The sequence below is a fragment of the Wolffia australiana genome, chromosome 1 (genome assembly GCF_029677425.1).
Source record: "Wolffia australiana isolate 7733 chromosome 1, ASM2967742v1".
NCBI lineage: Eukaryota > Viridiplantae > Streptophyta > Magnoliopsida > Alismatales > Araceae > Wolffia > Wolffia australiana.
Window position 1 is genome coordinate 22,796,471 of NC_135835.1, and position 20,401 is coordinate 22,816,871.

General features: G+C 35.7%; 1 protein-coding gene across 5 annotated transcripts; it reads left to right on the forward strand.

The window, feature by feature from the left end:
• Positions 1-8,530: 8,530 nt before the first annotated feature.
• Positions 8,531-13,674, forward strand: LOC144711324 (Pentatricopeptide repeat (PPR-like) superfamily protein). Of its 5 annotated transcripts, none has more exons than XM_078585294.1 (4): positions 8,531-10,649; positions 10,781-10,860; positions 11,158-11,317; positions 13,498-13,674. In XM_078585294.1, exon 1 carries the CDS (start codon positions 8,647-8,649, stop codon positions 10,645-10,647), a length of 2,001 nt encoding a protein of 666 aa, XP_078441420.1. In that variant the 5' UTR covers positions 8,531-8,646; the 3' UTR covers positions 10,648-10,649; positions 10,781-10,860; positions 11,158-11,317; positions 13,498-13,674. The 5 variants fall into 5 exon arrangements, with proteins under 5 accessions (XP_078441420.1, XP_078441430.1, XP_078441404.1 ...); XM_078585304.1 differs by lacking the exon at positions 13,498-13,674 and adding an exon at positions 11,454-11,958 and having other exon boundaries at positions 10,750-10,860; XM_078585278.1 differs by lacking the exon at positions 13,498-13,674 and adding an exon at positions 11,454-11,958.
• The last annotated feature ends 6,727 nt before the right edge of the window (positions 13,675-20,401 follow it).

Sequence of the window (20,401 nt, forward strand, 5' to 3'; positions counted from 1 at the left end):
ATCCACCGACATCCAATCAGGTTGGTTCATGTTAGTCAGGTTGGTTTGCTGAATTGATAATTACAATATGATCCAATAATGCCACGGTAGTGGAATATCAAAGAAGAGTTTGTTATGATTTTCAATGCATCCCTACTAACTCGGATGACTGATTGGGGTTGGGCAATTGACAAACCCTTAGTTGTTGTATGAGCTTACGTACACCGTAACCAATGATAGAAAGCTTTTATTACAGAATCATTATGATCCTTTGCATCTTATAGGGTAAAAGATGTAGCATGACACCCCATAGGCCATTGGGTTAAATCAATCCATGATTAATTAATTTTGAAGGCCAATAAAGTTTATTAGGTTACTGGAGTCATTAACTAGACTAATACATAGGCCTGTAGGGTCACACATAAATGATCTTTTGGACATTAGAAGATACATTTAAATTTTATGAGTTCTTTGTACATCAAATGATATAACTAAAATTCCGGTTAATTATAAATAAGGACTGCCCTGAATGGAATTCACCAAGAATATAAGTCATCATGTACAATTCTTATTCTCTCTTCTCCCCTTGGCGCCTCTCCAATCCCAATCCGACTAGGATGGCATAACAACAATGGTGGAGTGATAAAGGGGATCATCAAGATGGAGGATATTCAAAGTGCCAAGGATCACCTAGATACATATAGAGGCTGGAAACATGGACATGTCAACATGTCTGGCTCGAGAAACGAATTATTTTGAGCTTTATTTCAATCAAAGGCCTAGAACCCAACAAGCCCTTGAGCTAGTATGTAAGGAATGATGAAGTTAAATGATGCAGATTTAAGTTATCCATGGGAGATATATGAGGTTAAACAAAATGTAACTATGATAATGATTATCATTCAACATCTTTAGGCATCAGTCCCTCCAGGTTCCCCTTTTTACGCTTTCTCCTCAACACCTTATCTTCTTCTTTTTATTTTAACACTTGGCCCTCCTCATTCTTTATTTGCTAATGGTACCTTTCCCACAAACTCATCTTTCCTTCATCCACTTCTTCATTTCTTTTCATTCCTATCTTTCTCTTTTCCACATCCCCTCTCTTCTAAATTTCTTCATAATTATTCCATTCATATCCCTCCATATTCATCACATACACCTTCTATTTCTTCCCTTTCATACCCATTAAATATTTACTAAATATCATTCAATCAATGCCAATTCAACATCAACCTGACCAAGCTATCTAGGTACCTTGGGACACTTTAAATTTTTACATAATTTTTGGTCTATTGATAATTATTTATTCTCTATGATGGGTTACGTGATTTCTTGCTTAATTATACTTTGAGTGTTGACTAGGAAATAAAAAATGATTCATTATTTTTAAATCTCTACTTCTTGGATTCAAGCCCTGAATAATTCTCGCAATAGTTTAGATTATAATGTGATATTAATTAATATCTTCAAAAAGTCACCCATTTGTTCTGAATCATCAACTCTATCATGGAACCTTACTATCATCAATTATTTTTAGGGTATAATCAATTTTTAAATCATAACCGGTCATTCTAATTAGTATTCATGGTTTTAGAACTATTCTCCAATGTTCCACTACCGTGGTCAAGGACTTCATTGCATCATCATCCTTGAGATATATCATATTAGACCAAGGATAGATGATCACGGTCTTAAACATGTATTCAGATTATTCCTATTTGATTGATACTTGAGAATGACATAAAAATATACGGGATAAAATAACAATATGAAGCCCCACTCCAATGATGATACTTTGCATTAAGATATAGTCCCACTCAAATACTTGAGATATAGTCTCACTCAAATGATGATCTTAGACATAGGGCAGATGACCATAGTCTTTAAACAAGTGTTCAGATTATTCCTATTCAAATGATATGTGAGAATGACATCAAGTATTATTCTCAAGTATCAAAAGATGATGATTGGAATCAAGATATAGTCCCACTCAAATATTTTAGGTATACCTTAAGTGAATTTTATTCAAAGTTCTTGACGGCGAGAACTTTTATGATTTCTCTTTATTCGACTTCTATAAAAATTTCTAAGAGAGAGTATTGGGGGGCACCCTCATTTGATACCCATGTGAGTCATTTGGAGTCTTCTTCCCTTTATAAATATCTCTCTTCCCAAATGTTAAGTCTATTGAGACTTTATGGAGAGGAAATCAGATTTCAAGTAACAAAGTTCAAGGAAAGAAGAGGATATTTAACGGTTAGAAGATCACGCAGATACGGCTAGAGGCTGAAGATATGAACGTCTTGAAGATGCTTAATATGATAACAAAGAAATAACAGATGTGATTTGTACAAAGGTGATGGTTTTGGCTTTATCTATGGTTTCAATTTTATATATCTCATCAATTAGATATTATGATATGAAATCCGATTTGAATTGATTTAATAAACTCTATAATTCCCAACACCAAATTCATGGAAGCTAGAATTCTTTAGCTCTCCATCCATTCTCTCTCTCTCTCTCTCTCTCTCTCTCTCTCTCTCTCTCTCTCTCTGGCTCCTCTCCACTCTCGAGGCAATCAGAGTGGCATCACGATGATGGTGGATTGAGAACACAGATCATCGAGATGAAGGAGGAGATTGAACATAGGGGATAACCTGGGTGGATATAGAGGCTACCCAACTGAGCAGCTTCACACACCTTGCTGAACGAACCACAATATTGAGATACTGATCCTTACCAAGGTGATTTGATAGTTGGGTTTAAGATCTTTTACAATACGGTTACATATTTTTTCCAGACAAAATTATCAAGGTTTCATGTCAATCATGGCCCTAAAACCCAGTAACGTATATGGTAAATGTTCCATATGAGAGTTCATTGATTACTCTTTATCTTTTTAGAGCTGGGGTGTATTTTGGCACCCACGACCTAAACGCTTAACCTATCAATTTGGTTAAATAAATAATTAAGTAATTTTGATATAGTTAATTATTATATAAGGTCGTTAAAGTTATTGAAGAGACTGATATATGAGCCTAGAGGGTTATGCACTCAATATCTGTGGACTTTAGTAGATATAATTAATTCTACTTGCTTTGTGAAAAGTTCAAAAATACATTTATTTCTCAAGGATTACAAATAGAGGGTTGAAGATTTAAAAGAGGAGATCCATCATCCTAACAACCTTATAGATATACCTCTAGGTTGATCATGTGAATGACCTGAAGGTACTCTTCACGAAGAAAAGTGAGAGTGGAATCAGTTACATGAAATACATTTTAATTATCACTCAAAGCCCGAGAACCCAATAGAAAAATGTATAAAAGTTTAGAAAATGAGTGTTTTAAATAATATGATAACATAAGTGCAAGGAAATCACTTTATATAATTACACTGCATGTAAAAAGTGACAATTAAATTGTTGGAATTTTTTTTTAAAGCCCATAAATTCATTGATGGGGGGGCTTGGAGAGCACATGTTGATGTGGCTGTGACACCACATCACACATTAAATGTTGATTTAAAAATGTGGTATCTTTTTATTTCATTGTAGGATACGTAGTACCATAGTCCACAGGAATGGTGTATGGATAAGTATTTGCGAGAATAGCTCAATCATTAATTTTTATTTAGGATAGTCCATAAAAATTTCACATTTTTAATTAAAAATCAAAATTAATGTGAAACTTTGGTGATCTGAAGTTTCAACTTACATGTTGGCAATTTGACATGTGTATCGATGAGGAGAGAGAAAACTACTAACAACTTAAAATGATCTGACTTCAGAACATGATTTCTAATGATACAAGAGTTAAGGACTAAAATGTTGAGGGCCTTTCTCTCTCTCTCTCTCTCTCTCTCTCTAATTTACCCATCCATACCCTTGGATCTATAATAGACTGTTATTCCCATCTGAAAATCATGCAATTAATCCTACATTGGTATGCATGAAAGAAAATGATTCTGGGATCCTATCAAATTTCTTGGTGCTAATCATTGGAACGCAAACAAAAATTGGAGGTGCTCTCGTATAACTGCAAATCTCCTTGATTGTCGAAGAATATAAGGCTCTAAGATGAGTCCATTTCACTATGCTGTTATCTTATTCTCAATCTTCATCCATCCACATCCATTCATTACTATCCAATTCATACATCATCATCATCCATAATGCCCTCTGTTCATATAAAAAACTAACTATAACATACATCTATACCTATTTATTCTCATTCTCATCCCGTCATATTTATATAACTTATTCTCATCTATCTATTCTCTTCCCATCTTTTCACATATATTATGTTTATATGTGTCACCTTCTCATCTCACAATTGTTCTTATCTTATAAAATATCCATTCTTATCCCTAATCACCATTTAAAAGTCATTAGTTCCCAATCATCATTCCCTGGGGAGGTAAATCTATCTCATCCCTATCTAATCATCTATTTTTAGAGTCGATGTTTTATATAAAAAACTTCGATTATTGATAAGCCAAAAATAGGGGTAAATTATCCAATTGAAATCACTTATCGTTGTTAATTTTAGCATATACAATAACATTTATGAAACCCTAACTTAAGATGTATATTGATAAGTATGGGTATCATCCAAGGGAAGCTAGTAAGACAATTCAATTAGTGATCTACTTGAATAATTTAACCCTAATTAGGGTTAATTTCATCTTCAACGAAGATCAAATCACCCTAATCAGATGAAGATCAAATAAAAGATGGGAAGTATAGAAGAAGTAAGGATCTCTAGATTTTCTTCGATCCAATAAAAAGGATCAAAGGAGTCAAGTAGAGGGATTAAAGGAAAATTTTGGTTTTGGTCTGTTTTGGTGAGACTGGAATCTAAACTAACTAGCTACTATCTCATAACGACTATTCAATTTTCCTAAAAATTAAACCTTTTTTATTCATTTTTTTGTTCATAATTTTGCAAGGGGAATATTTAGATCAATTTAATACTCAAATCCTTTTAATCATAATAACGACTTGTACATGCTGCTCAAGCCAAGTGGTTTAAAATTTCAAACCACGATCAAGACTAATAAACAAAAAATTCACTAACTAATAATCTCAACTACACTAAAATACAAATACAATGAAATAAAACAAACCAAAAGCAGTTGATCCAGGCTGGTTCTCCTCTCTGTCTTGCATATGTTAAAGAGCCCCTTCCAAAATGACCTCCTCAACTCAAATGTCTGATTTTATACTTAGGTTAAATGGTTAAAATTACCATTTTACCCCAATAAGTATATTAATTTGTACCCATCAATGTAGGCTTGATCTCAATGATCCAATCATACAGATCGGAAGAGGAGGTTGAGACGAGCAAACCCATTAATTTGATCTTAATCTGACTTCAGGATTAAGAGTTATTAATAAATGAATATTTGCGTTACACATAATCTCGTGTCACCTCCTGATCGGCTGGCAAAATTTAGAATTGTTTGGGCGCCTCCTCTCTCGGCGTGCCACGTAACCCTGTCCTAAAATTAAGAGAAAAAAAATGAACGAAATACATATTGATTTGCACTTACCGATGCGCATTTACCCCCAGCAACCAATCTGGTGGCGCTACGTCATCTCCCATGCGTGCGTTTGTGTATGTGCTCCACGGGTGGTGCACTTACTGCCCATAAGAGGTATTTCTGCTGACCACACTAAAGCCATCGGATTCCTTTCCGACGGTCGAGATTTTGCCACGTGGCGTTGCTAACTCGATTTCTTGACATTTTGTGCAAAAGCCAAAAATAAGTGGATACCGGCCAAAAATAAGTGGAGATATGGCCTTCCATTTCTCTCTCCTTCATATTTCCCTAATAAAAACCATGAAACATCCATATTAATTATATAAGACCCTGTAAATATCTTTATTGGATTTTTACGCCTATAACTCGTGACCAAGAGCTCTTTTAAGGGCATATTTGAAACCAAAATTTAAAAATAGTCCCTTCGACTTTAGAAATTACTTTAAACTCCTATTTTCCTTATAATTATATCCTTTTTCTATTTAAAAATTCATTTCTTCCTCAGAAAAATTACCAAAAAAATCAATGAAATTCCAGAAAAATCTAGAAAATTCAGTTATTCATCCCAACATTAATTGAGATTAAAATTAATTTTTAAACCTGCCATTTCCATTTAAATAGAACTTTTCAAAACTTAAATAAATCCCATAAAATTCATAAATTAGGGTAAAATCAGAATTCACTTGGAATATTGATTAACATGTAAATATATGATTACGACCCTATTTTAAACTCTTGAAATGGATAAAATTGTGCTAATTACTTAAATTAAGCACATAATTTAGGGTGTTATCAATTATCGCAATCAGCACAATTTTAATTAACACCCACTTAAGCTCTTGCATGTGCACTTCCCACCGTGCTCTCCTGCATCCCTGCTAGCATGCAAACTAAGTACCTCCATTTCAATTTGACTCACCTTATCATATACACATGTGAATTGAACCCTACCATGTCTGCTTTTCAAATTTATTTGGAGGTCAACATTTCCCTCACTTAGAATGAAAATTAATCTTGGAATAAATTTAACAGTGCAAGGCATTCCGATACCCCTATAACCTCACATTTATCCACTTCAGTTATACATGATCTTATCTCTTCCAGTAGTTCATCTTGGATCACTGGGGTGGGTGCATCTGCCTTGATGATAGTTGATCATTACTTTACAACCCTTGTCAAATCACATCTCATCCTTTCATATTTATTGGATATAGCCACTTTTGTTCCATCAAAGCACACGGTATGACCAGTCGGACATGGTTCTGTCCCCTCAAATACTTGTTCTATGTCTTGACTTTCCCATCATCCTCATATCTATTAGTGTAATCACATGCACCCTTAACTTTTATGTTGTGTTTCCTTTTCATTGTGTCTGCTAGGATCTGAATAAGATAAGGCATTATTTACAAGTTACAGTCATACAGTGACTCCTCTGATATTATCTCTTTTATCTACTTTATATCTTCCCTGTCAATTTGTAGCATAAACGACTTGTCCACACGTCTTTATAAACTTTGTCAACCATTGCACACATATTTCTTTCTAAATTTGATTTTGAAGCATGTTAGTAGGTTCAATAACACCACCAATTTTTCCATGCATTGTGGCCATCCCTCAATTCAACCATTTGATTTCATCCATTACAATTTTTGGGGTCCATCCTGCGCTCACTAGTCATCTTCCACTTTGATTACATCATCTTTCCATTATCTATTCTAAAATATGTACCACATATCCTCACTATTATTCAACGGTTCATCGTTGAGATTACCACTCAATAGGAACATATATTTGTATTAGGTTTCGGTAAGCATAGTAATGAGATCTGGTATATTCGATGTCCTATATTTCCCTATTGTAGTATATATCAATAATTTATAAATGCAGATATCAACATCTCATAGTGTTTGACTTTGTAGATCCCAAGATTGTCAAATTCAGATATCATAAAAAATGTGTAACAAATAGCACATTCATAAAAGGACCTGATCAATTAGTATACAAACATTCTTTAATAAATTATTACATTAGAAAAAAGAAGCCTTGCATAGTAATGAATTTTATATTATTATATATATAGTATAAAATATGAGGAAATGATATTTATAATTGGATTTGTAGAAATTGATTAGGGCATCAAGAGCTGATGTAGGGGACATGTGCTGCTAGTGAATGTGGACAACAAGTGGCAGTTGCTAGCGCACCAGGTGGTGAAGTGACACTAGGGCAGCAAGGCTAAGTCAAGTGGAGGCCTAGGCCAAGCCGGCAAGGGAGTTTGCAAGGGCTGGGTGAGGGAGATGGGATAATCATGAGAAAATGGGAATTTCTTTGTTTAATTTTTCTCTTGGGTATTTTTTAGTTAACGTCAACCCATTTACACCTAATAAATCTAACTAGGGACATTAGTGTCATGTTTAATGACCTCATAAAAGGATACTTTCAGCAGCAATGAAATGCTAACCTTATATTAGAATTTCATTAGTATCATATACACAATTTTATGATATCCAACATTTGCATTGATATTCGACACCTAGTATATGGTATTGTCCACATGGTAAATATATCTCGACCAATATCCGATATCTACTTCAGAAACGATACCCGGCCCGGTATCCATTATCACGCATCTGGACCTTATCCCCCATTTCCAGATATCAGATACCAAGACGAATACCGACATGCAAACCTTACGTCATATGGATAACAAAGCACTAGACTCAGGAATCCAACCCTTCACCTGAATGCTTTCCTTTTTTAGTTCAATAAAAATACTATGAACTGTCTCCTTTTTTAGTTTACTCTAGAAATTATAGTGCAGATGTGAGATAATATCCCACAATTTTCAATTAGTTAAATATTTCTTTGAAGGCACAGTTAAATATATCAACCGATCGGATTCGATCAGATCATATGAAAATCTGGGCCATCTTATTGGTCCGAATTTCCGATCCGATCCCGATCCGATCCTAACCCCGCTCCTATTTATTCAAGGAAATTAAATTTAAGAACGGTTGTTAAGGTTTTGGGAGCGTTGATTCAAACGCTCGGAAGGTGTTCGACGAAATTTTCAGCAAGAAATCGCCGTAGTTGCTCTCATGGTTAGCTCTGCAGGTAGTTTGTATGGCCGGGATTGTTCTAATCAAGCACAAATCGGTCATGATTTCTCCCAAAATTCTCAATTTTTTTGTTCGTTGTTCATGTTCAACGCGTAACTCGTCGATCCTCACGGAGCGTTTGAAACATCGAAGGAGCAAGGATGCTATCATTGCAGAGCTTACCGGAGTTTTGAAAAGAACCACGGAATGGTCGGCTTCAATCGAAATGGAGCTGGATAGGTTCTGCGATTACGATCGAAACTTTGTCCGATTAGATACTTTCATTGTCAATGGAGTGTTGAAGAATCTGCCCAAATCGGAGTTCGCCTTTCATTTCTATTGCTGGGTCGAATCTTTGCCTGATTTTGCTCACGATCACTTCACTGATAAGTCGATTATCTCCTTGTTGCTAAAAGATGAAAACTTTGATCTCTTGTCTCATGTGCTTAAGAAGATCAAAGACCGAGGTATCACCCCGCACAGGTCGATTTACCGGGTTCTTATATCGGGTTATCTCAAAGGAGGTCTTCTTGAATCCGCCATTCAAACCTTTGAGACGATGATTCATTCGGGTTGCCGGGAATTTGGGATTGATTACAACAGATTTATCGGGGTTTTGCTGAAGAATCATTGCCCTGATCTTGTAGAACGGTACTACGATAGAATGATGCGATTGGGATTTCGGTTGAGCTCGTTTACTTACTCCAGGTACATATGTTACCTCTGCAAAGATCGGAATCTGACTCGAGTGGAAGAAATTCTATCAGATATGCGTAGATTAGGATCTGTTCCTGATTTGTGGGCATTCAATTCGTATGTGGACGTGCTGTGCAAGATGAACAAGCTGGAAGCAGCCAAGGATGTCTTGAAGATCATGGCTGAGAGAGGGAGAGAACCAGACGTCGTCACTTACACCACCATCATCAGAAACTTGTGCAAAGAAAAGCGTTTCATGGAGTCAATGTCTCTTTGGCATGAGATGATCAGGAGAAAACTAAGTCCTGATGATGTTTCTATTGGTACTTTGGTTTTCAGCTTATGTCGCCATGGTAAAGTTGATCTTGCCTATGAAGTAGTTATGGGAATGATTCAGAGGAACATGAACTTAAGTGTTAATATATACAACGCTCTAGTCAGTGGGTTCTGTAAGGCTGGGAGGTTTGAAGAAGCTCTCTCAATTGTATCGTTCATGGAGAGAAACGTATGCAAGCCGGATTTGATCACTTACAACACTCTTTTAAATTACCTCTGTGCCAAGCTTAGACTTGAAGAAGCAGAGAAGTTGATGTTAAAAATGGAAAGTGAGGGTATAAACCCTGACAAGTACACCTACAATCAGCTCCTGAAAGGCTTGTGCAATGCCAATCAGCTCCAAAAGGCATATTCTTTGATGGTGAGCAAGATGGAAATTGAAGGGTTATGTGACGTTGTTTCCTGCAACACTCTTATCAATGCTTTGTGCCTGTCGAGAAATGTAAAAAAAGCTTTCAGGTTGTTCAGGGAGATGGGTACAAAGGGTATAAATCCTGATGCAGTGACGTTTGGGACTCTCATTAATGGATTCTTTAAAGAGGGTTATCCTGAGATTGCAAAGGAACTGTTTGATGAGATGATTAGATTAGGCATCATGCCGAATGTCGTAGCATGTACTATCATGATACATAATATGTGCAAGTCTGGACAAGTGGAATTGGCTCGGCATTTTTTCCTTGATATGATTGAAAAGGGAATTAATCCTGATGTTGTTACCTATAGTTGTCTCATAAATGGGCTGTGCAAAGAATCTAGGGTTGATGAAGCCATGGAACTGTATGAGGACGTGTGTCTTAGAGGCTTGACTCCAGATGAGGTGACGTTTAAGTTGATTATTGGGGGGCTGCTGCAAACAAGGAGAATTTCTGAGGCTACCCGAATTTGGGACCAGATGATGGAGAAAGGATATACTTTGGATAAAACTGTGTCCAGATCTTTGGCAAATGCCATGAAGGCAAGGCAACGCGTCGGGCATGAATTTGAATATAGCTAGTGGTATGTTTCTGCCAATTTTGAAATTTCTCGGTTTTCTTTCCCCTTGGTTTGTTCACCTTTAATTCAAAAAAACTAATCTAGGCTGTCATGAATCGCTCAGATTTATCTTCTGATTTTTCCCGTGTTATTAGCTGGTGTCCCCGAATGATATATAATGAGGATGAAGTTATCTTTGAAAGCGGCCTATGTAAATCAAGATGACACACTCAGGGTATGTCATTTATGTATGTTACTTATTCTCTTATTTTGGTGCTCTATTAAAGGATTTGTACATTATTTTTCTTTATTAAGAATTTTTTGTTATTGTGTGCAATATTTTTCTTTATATACTGTAAAACTAGCAAAAACTTTATGAATTCTTTCATTACCTCTGGCTCCATAATTTGACTTGTTGCATCAAAAGTATCTCCTTGAAAATTCTTTCATGGCCTTAGTTTTCCACTCCAAATTGTGTTTTTTTTAAATGAGTGGGCGGAAATTCAGTTAACTCGTGGCTGTCCATTTCTAGGGAAATGGAGCTTTTACTTCAAGAATCTAGAACAAACGGAAAGCTTAATGCCATACCTGCACGTTTGACTATCTTGTGAACCTGAAATTTCAAATCACTATTTGTAAATAAACTTGGATTCTTGTGGCATGATAGCTTCTCGGAGGAACGTCTCTTCTTAGTAAGTCACTTCTTTCTTCAATTTTCCGTTCGCCAGCTGTTGTGGTCATACTCTCTTCTCTTTCTGTTGGGATCAAAACCCATATTCTCATTTTCTACACCAATTATTCATTCTCTTTGCTGTGTTGGTATTTCAGTACTGGTTAGAGGCATTATCATTTCCCTGATTATATGTGCTTGCACGGAGTCCCAATGCCACAGTAGGGGATTTTTGGGATGGTGCGTGGAACCCACTTCTAGATGGCGCCCATTCGCTTGTTCGATTTGGGCTAGCCAAGGAATTTCACTGGTGGACGTGACCTATGGGGGGGGAGTCTTTCTGGAATTCAATCTGGAGGGGCATGTGTCGAATGAAGAAGAGGGAGGTCGAATACTGGTTACACTATGGGCCATTTGGCTGCATAGGAATGGGGTCATCTTTTGGGGCAGGACGGCCTCTACAGATGGGGCGATCCAGGATCTGGAGGGGCTTAAGGTTACCTGGCTCTGTCGAGATGGGTTGGAAGGGGGGAGATTGTGATACTATATGGGCAAGTCCAGATGAACCTACCTGTTTGTAATGGGATGGTCACCACCTTGTCGGGTGACTGTCCCTCCCACTTTTCAGAAAAAAATAATTCTCTTTTCTGCCGTCTCTCCTCTTTTTCTGGCTATCTCAAGTTGACTTATCTTGAACTTCACATCATCTCTCTCTCCCTCTCTCTCTTTATGGTTTCCTCTAAGTTTTATAGACTGCATCTTTGTTGAAATTCTTGAATTAAAGATGAAAGATGAATAAGTGTGGGTCATCAGGGAAGGACCCCTCGAACACCAATGGCTGGAATGCTTTGCACAAAAAGTGAATACACTATCTTAAAGCCAATCTCCCCTTTTTGAATGATACTTTCTTCCACAAGCTCATTCCTTGAGTTCTCTCATCTCTCCGCTCTCCCCTCCTTTCTCCCATCTTTTTTCTCTCTCTATATATGTTCTACTGATTAGTTGTTGAGTGGTTCATGGGAGTGGTTGTTGGCGCTGTAATTCAGAATTGTTGCCCTCTCAATTGCAAACAATATTAAGATTGATTTCATGATTGTCGCTCTCCACAGGCTCTTAGAACTCCAGTCAGACATTGTCCATCCCTCCCAATTCAAGACGTGAATATTGAGGTCTTCGCTCCCCAGGACAATTCAGATCGTGATCTGCCAGAGGATCATGTCTGGAGAGTTTAACCAATCAGGAACATTTGGGTAACCAAGCGAGCACAGTGCGATTATGAGCCTATTCATATTATGTTGTTTTTTCTTCCCCACTGTGAATTACCCCAAGAGGGAAATGAATATTTTCCTTTACCAGCTTTAGAGGAAGTATGATGCGATCTTATACCCCCAAGGGTATCTTCCACACTTTAGCCCATTATGGGCATTTTATTCATATAGTGCTTAGATTAGTTTACTCCTTTCTCTTTAAATACTTGTGGTTTTCCTTTAGGAAGGCAGTTAAGAATCAAGGTAAGTTGCTGCTTCTCTCACCGTCTCGTTCCTCTTTGTCTTGTGCCCATCCCTCAACAGTCCAGCAATCCCCTGCCTCCCAATATCACCTTACTGGATATTCAAATGGCTCCCCTCCATTCTGATCTCTATCCCTCTGGTGGTTCTCACATTGCCTTCGATGATCCCTGTCCCTGCAAACATCAATCCTTCACCGTGTTGTCAGGCGGCTAACTGCCCAGTCGATCCCCACCTCCTCTGTTTAAACCCTCTTTTTCCTCCCTCCCCGAATATAAATAAAGGGTTATAACGTGTTAGATTTTCTTTAAAAAGAACTAAGTGCTAGGTGACTACAGGAATTTGGTTTTTCATGTATTATTGGTTAATGTATTTGCCTTCTAAAGGCACACCCACTTGCTTCAAAATCTTCTCTAGGGCATTAGGTATCCATCTTTGTCATCATGTGTTCTTCGTTGTTCATTTATTTTCCCATTCATCGCAGTTCACCCTATTTATTTGGATCTTTGAAATTTTTTACAAACACAAAAGGTAGTCATCTATTATTGTTCTGCCTGCATTTGTCTGGACACACTCAATATGAGAATCATTCTTTGATTTCTGAAAGATGTAGCTGATTTTCTTTCTTTTTAGCCTCTTTTTTTCCTTTCTCCACCAACACTTTGATTTTTTTTGTTCCCATTTTTTGTGAAAGGGCGGTTTCTGGATGTGCTACATGCTTCCTGGAGAATGTTCAATACTCAACTTTATTGTCCAAAGAATGTCCAAAGAGTGTCTTTTGTTCCTTGGCAACCCAATCTTACTCATGTCAAAAAATGGAGGTTTTCTAAATCTTATTCTGCTTTTCAATCCCAAGGTTAACTTTTTAATAGTAGGTAGAAAAAACTCAATTTTACATCATTATAAATGTTTCTGACCAGGAAGAGGAATATGCATCGCTGAGTTTCTTTTTTATTTTTGTGATCTTCTCATATTGATTTCCAATTTTTTCAAGTGGAAAGTACTTCATGAGGTTTATGAAATGTTGGCGTAACGTTTCATTGTTGATTCATCTTTGTGGTGAGGAGGGAGTCGAGACACATGAAACATTAACTCTATGAACTCATGTTAAGGCTTCCATGTGGATATTCAAATAAAGAGGAAGGAATCATGGCATGTAAATGAAGATCAGGAGGAAGACAGCTATCCTTCATTCTTTTTCAAGAAGAAGCAGTTATGATTTGAGTGGGAGATCCTCATGCTGCAGATCTCGGCAAGGGTCGGTTGACTCGGCTGAATTCCTTCTATGGCAAAGGACACATCATCCTGATCCTCCAATCCTATATGGTTCTCAGTCTTTTCTTCCTTTAAACAATCATATAAATACCAAAATTAATCCAAATAAAAATATCAATGGAAATGACAGTAAGTTACAATCCAATAATAAGATTATCCTGAGTTAGATAATCAGAAAAAACAAGAAAAAGCAAATACTAAGCCAAAGAGTCTTTGATCAAACGCAGAACAAGATATACAAAATAAAAGAGATAAAGATCTTGAAAAATTATACTGAATCATTTATTTTTCAGATTTGGATATTATTGGCTAGCCTGTTTTACATTGAAACCGTCCATACTGTTAAAGTGGGTGCTAAAAAACAGAGTTTGTACCAAATAAAGCTAGTATAAATAGGGATTTTTAACACATTATTCAATCTTTTGTTATATCACAATATCCATATTCATTACATGACAATAGTTAATAAAAACTGAAATATGAGATCTATTAAAGACAACCTCAAAGAAAGAAAGTAAACTTGATTCCTAACACTCCCCCTCAAGCTGTGCATTTATATTCTTCATGCCCAGCTTGTTCAGTGTGTTTGTGGTGCAATGGACTCTTCACCTTTGCATGTGTGTTCTCAGACTTGACGTGAGCAGTATTTTCTTTGTAGGAGTCAGTATAGTTTTTCTGCAAATTTATTATTGCACAAAAGTTTGGATGGTTCTGTAGTATGAATCTTGAGTTCCTGCAAAATATTTCTGATCCATAGGGATTTAAACACACCTGTTGTTGGGGTTAAAAACTCAGCCTCGATGCTTAATCTATAAACCACTGCTCGATTCTTGTTTGATCTCCAAGTTATTAAGTTCCTCCCTAGAAAGGGGTAATAATATGTTGTATGCGAGCTACAACCATCTCACAGATCCTATATAAATTTTCATGTTATGTTTAAGCTCGATAAACTTCGGTTTCTTCCTTTATTCTCAGGTGGACTACCTTTTACAAAAAAGAGGTAATGGTCCATATCTAGTGGGGTAGGGGCTGGTTTACAGCCCATCATCCGACTTTCAGTTAGTAGATCTAGTATCAGCTAAGACATTATCATTTTTTTTTGAGAATATGTGACTTCTATACCAAAAAGTATCTAAAATTTTGCAACCTTTTATGTCAAACTCTAGTTAAGCCTTAGATCTTTCTATCTCTCAGCAGGCTCTATATTTAACTATAGTTACTCCAAAAAAACCCCAATTCATATTTTCCTAGGCAATAATACTAGTGAGTACGTCTTCTGTCATCCATTTCCTTGTTCTAGTTGGGATCATAGAACCAAGGTGAAATAACTCCCCGCTAGTGTTTGGATGTATGCTATCAAGAAGTCACTAGTGAATGGTGGCTTCCTCATCAAGGGGAATGTTTATATTGAGAATGTACTTTGTGGGGTAAAATGCTACGTAAAAGAGAAATAGAAAAAAATGGTAAAATATGTCTAGAAACACACTTTAATGACCAGGAACTTAACTTGTGAGAAGGTAATATATATTTTCATAGGTTTTATATCCAATTTTTTTAGTGATATAGGATCTCTACCTCCTTTGAGGAAATTTACTTTCTATTATCTCAGTCAGGCTACATCCTCCAAAGAATTAAGTGGACACTAGTTTACAAAATGTGTAGATGATTGTAGGACATCTACCACATATAAGTTGGCACACAACTATGGAATAATAATGCTTTAGCAACCTATATACATATCTTTTTTATGCTCGTATTGACAAACATGGTCTCATGAATAACACCATGATCAGCAAGTAAAATTTCCAAAACATCATTTACAGAAGTAGTAACATTATCTGATAAAGTAAATAATCATGATAAATTGAAGGCTATTTTCTGAAATAAGTTGATAAAAATAGTTATTGATTTCGATTTAGGGTCCATTAGATTGGCCATGCCATCATAGTGCGGTATTTAATAAATAAAATAAACCATATTTTCCCTCTCTTTTTGATTTCAGAGATAGTTACCACATGTTAATATAGATCATAACAAAATAAAGACTAATGAGAAACATTCTTATATCTGGATAAAGCTTGTATAACTAATTGCCTTGTTTCACAAATGGTAGATCTTTAAAGACATGAAAAAGGAGGGGAGCATAATATTGAGAATTTAAAACATAGGATATCTCAGTCATCAGATTGGAGGAATCTTGGGTTGATGTACCCTTGGGGCCTCATTTTATCAGATAATACAACCCATGCTTGTCCTCACCGAGAAGCCAATCATCCACCATCACTTTCTGTATAATAACATTGCCATAACCAGTCAAGACTGAGTCATGGGTACAAGATTTCCTTAGTTTTCTTGTAGATATCATGTAATATGATAATGAGGAATATGGAACAAAGGTTAAATTGTCCAATCATTGGAATACCAATGAAATAAAAACTGCAAATGGGAATAAAGTTACCACTTAGGTCTGAAGACCTTTTCCTCTGTGTATTTTGTATACTTAGTAAAATATTAATAGGAATTATATGATCAATAGTTCATGAATCTTGTATCCACATGGAAAAAAGGTTAAATTTTCCAATCATTGGAATACCAATGACATACAACTGCAAATGGGAATGAAGTTACCACTTAGGTCTGAGGACCTTTTCCTCTAGTGGATATTTCATATACTTAGTAAAAAATTAATAGGAATTATATGATCAATAGTTCATGAATCTTGCATCCCCATGTTCTTTATATTTATATCTTGCTTTTATATGGCATGAGCAATATCACAAAATAATATATTCAACATGTTTGGTACATGATCCCAATATTCTATCTTGCTTTTAGATGACGTTAAGGAAATAGCTGACATAAGTTGGTGCATGTGCTCTAGCCCATATTAATGGATATCATGTGGCTATCAAGCCAATTACACCAACATTTTATGTTTGAGTTCATTGAAGATTATTATTATTCTCGTGTGATATTTATAATGAAGTTTATGGGTACGTGCATTGACCTAGTGAAGTATGATGAGATGATAATACAACAATCTCCATTCTTTGAGCATGTATTCTTAATATTCTTATTCAATGGCTAGTCGAGATGGATATTGAATTATACAAATATAATAGCACTATTGGATCCTACTTATAATATGTACGGCTAATCCTATGGTCATTAGTATGGAGATGCTAAGGATAGACAATGGATGCTCTTCAGAGAAAGATTGCGTTGAATTCATCCGTATGAATCCCTTAATGGTACTATCAAAGTATTATAAGGGATCCATTGGCCTTAATTCCGAAGGACATCTCGTGTATGGATGACTATGTTTTGACTACAACTTGCAAGTATCTAACCATGGGATTCAAATAAGTCTTAGCTTTGATTGATTGAGTGGTCAAGAAAATATCACTTGCTCTCAATATCAGAGGAGATTAACTCAAGGAAGATGATGCAACTAAATCCTTGGCCAAATAAGTAAAGATATTGGAGAAGGCGTTCTCTAGTGATCCCCGTCACTCATTAATACTAATTGAATGACATATTAGGGTTTGATGATTAACCATACCCCAAGTCATTCAGGTGTCTCACACAAACTAAGGATTATACAAATAAGATAATTGATGATGGCAAAGGTTCCATAAGAGAGTTCATTTGATACTATATATCTTTCATAAAATGGGATGTAGCTCAACACCGCACATGCTAGAAACTTGGGATATCAATTTTGTGAAATCATTCTTTAGTTAATTTATAAGATTTGCTAAATTTTTATGAGCTATTAAATTTATTAACTAGAATGATACATGGTCCTCGAAGGTCACTCATAAAGACTAAAAGGGCATTGGTGGGTATACTTTATTTAAGGGACTCTTATGAAAAGTTATGATTAAAGTATAAAGGAGATCCATTTTAGGTACCCATGCCAACCAGAGCAAGGCAACTCCCTTTCTTCATTCTCATTTTCATCTGAAACCAAAAAGATAGTCTTGATGGTGAAAAGGTTAACAAGGTTTTCAAAATAAGCATGAAGAGAATAAATGGAGTTCCAAGAACCCCTTGAATGCTTGCTTCTAAAGTCCAAACACATGATCACTGTCAAAACACCCTTGATGGCAGCAAGTAAAGGGTGGAAACAATTCTCACATGGTAAAAAAAGTTTGATTTGTTTGAGAGATGAATTTGAGATTGTTTCAGCTTGCACATCTTGGAAAAGAACTTCTTAACCTCACTTCATCTCAGATAAATCATGCATTAATATGTTTATACTTTAATAAACCACACATGGGGTTGAAACATCAATTGTGAATTATGACTTATGCAAAAAAATAAATTTATTACCTTAGTGAAGTAATATGCAAGGGTCTATCCAGAAATTGTAGGCATTGAACAAGTATGTTTTCCATTATAAATTTAGGATTTTTAGAGGTGTAGATATATATTTGATTTTTCATAATTTTCTTGCCATTAGTTTGAATAAAAATGAGAGGATAATAATGAAAATGAAATTTATTTGAATTTTTATATTATATATTTAATCTACAATAGGTCGGAATGTTTTTGGGTTTTATATGTTAATTCTATGCTTAATAATTTTATTTTATAGAAGACATAGAGGTGTATCTTCTTGTAATTTTATGTTGATTGAGTATCAATCCAGTTGATATCTTGGTGGAGTGAAAATGACGGATAGAGATAGGTGAAGGTGCATCTCAAAAGGGTCACATAGATCTACAATGGGGAAACACTGATATTGAGATGACTCTGCCCTCCAATGTAAAGGGGAGGTGAATTGCTAATTTAACTTAACTATTGGTTTGTTTGCCCAAGGGGTGCTCCAAACCAATGCAGAGGGAAAAATACTGTATAAATTATTAAAAATGTCCTACTATGAAGTGGGAGTTATATTATTTCTTTTAGTCAAGGAATAGTAATTGCATCTCATTCATCATAAAAAATAAGACATAAAGAGAGATAGGGTCAATACATCTAAAGGGGAGAGAGGGGAGAGAAATCACAACTTCATCTTAACTTGTGGCCTGTTCTCCTAAGGGGAGGGCTAACCCTATGCAATGGAAAAATACACTTCAAGATATCCAAAACACCAAAGCAATGGGGTGGGGGTCTGGTAACTTTCAAATTATAATGTTAAATTGATGAATATTACATTACATATATGTGTTTTACTAGCCATATTTGCATGTTATCATACTTAAATGGACATAAATGACTTGCACTATGATTTTATGATTATTTTTAATTTTTTATTATTTTTTAACTTGACATTTAACCACAGTGCATTGAAGAATTATCTTTTGCAGGGCCTAAAATACTTTGCTAAAGGTTGTTAAGGGATTTACTATTTTTTTCGGGAATTTTTTCCATAATTTCTTATAATTCTCTGACCATGATATAGCCAAGAAATAATTTTTAGAATTAAAATAATATTTTTTATGATTTATTTAGTAGTTGAAAATGTTTCTTATGAATTTCGTGGCATCCATGTCATTCACCCGGAAATTCTGGCGAATGATTGGATGTGCTAAAAAAGCACTTTATTGGCTCTTTATGACATCGCAATGCGCGATGCCGTAATGAGTAAATCATTATCTCAAAAACGACATGGAGCAGGCAGAGAGGAAAAAGGTACACTATTTTTTATTTGATTTCGCTTTTTCAAGCATTGAATGCACGCGAAGAATCGATCTCCGCGTGCATTTATTAAATAAGAATCTTCCGCATAATCAATTAACGCGGAATCGATTAGCCACGTGCATTGATTTCACGCGGTAATCGATTCCACACACATTGATTTTAAGAAAACAAAAAACAAGGAAAAAAACAAGTGCTTCTTGTCTTAACCGTTTTATAGAGAATCGTAATTGGTAATGTGGCACTCTCCTAGCTGTTAAAAAGGTATAATCTCTCTCTTATCAAAACGGTAATAATTTTGTTGTTTTTTGCGCACAACAAGTCAACAACGTGGCCTTGCGCGATCCGAAGGCGGAGAAAACAAGGCGAAAAATAAAAAAAGGTATTCTCAATCTGTGTGGAGGAGAGATAAAAATCTAACGTCCAGAATTTATTGCCATTAAAATGGTGATATCTTGAGATCTAGCCGTCTGATCGTGCTCAAATTTTGAGGGCAGGTTTGTCTTTTCACCCTCTACAATCCGTATGGTTGGATCTTTAAATAGAGGTCAGGAAGAAGGGAAAAATTACCAAGGAAGTTCTCCCCTAATAATTTGGCCAAGAAGGAGACATGGTTTGCTTCTGAAGTCGACAGATCTTGGTTCAAGCATCAAAGTTGTAAGTTTCTTATTCACTAT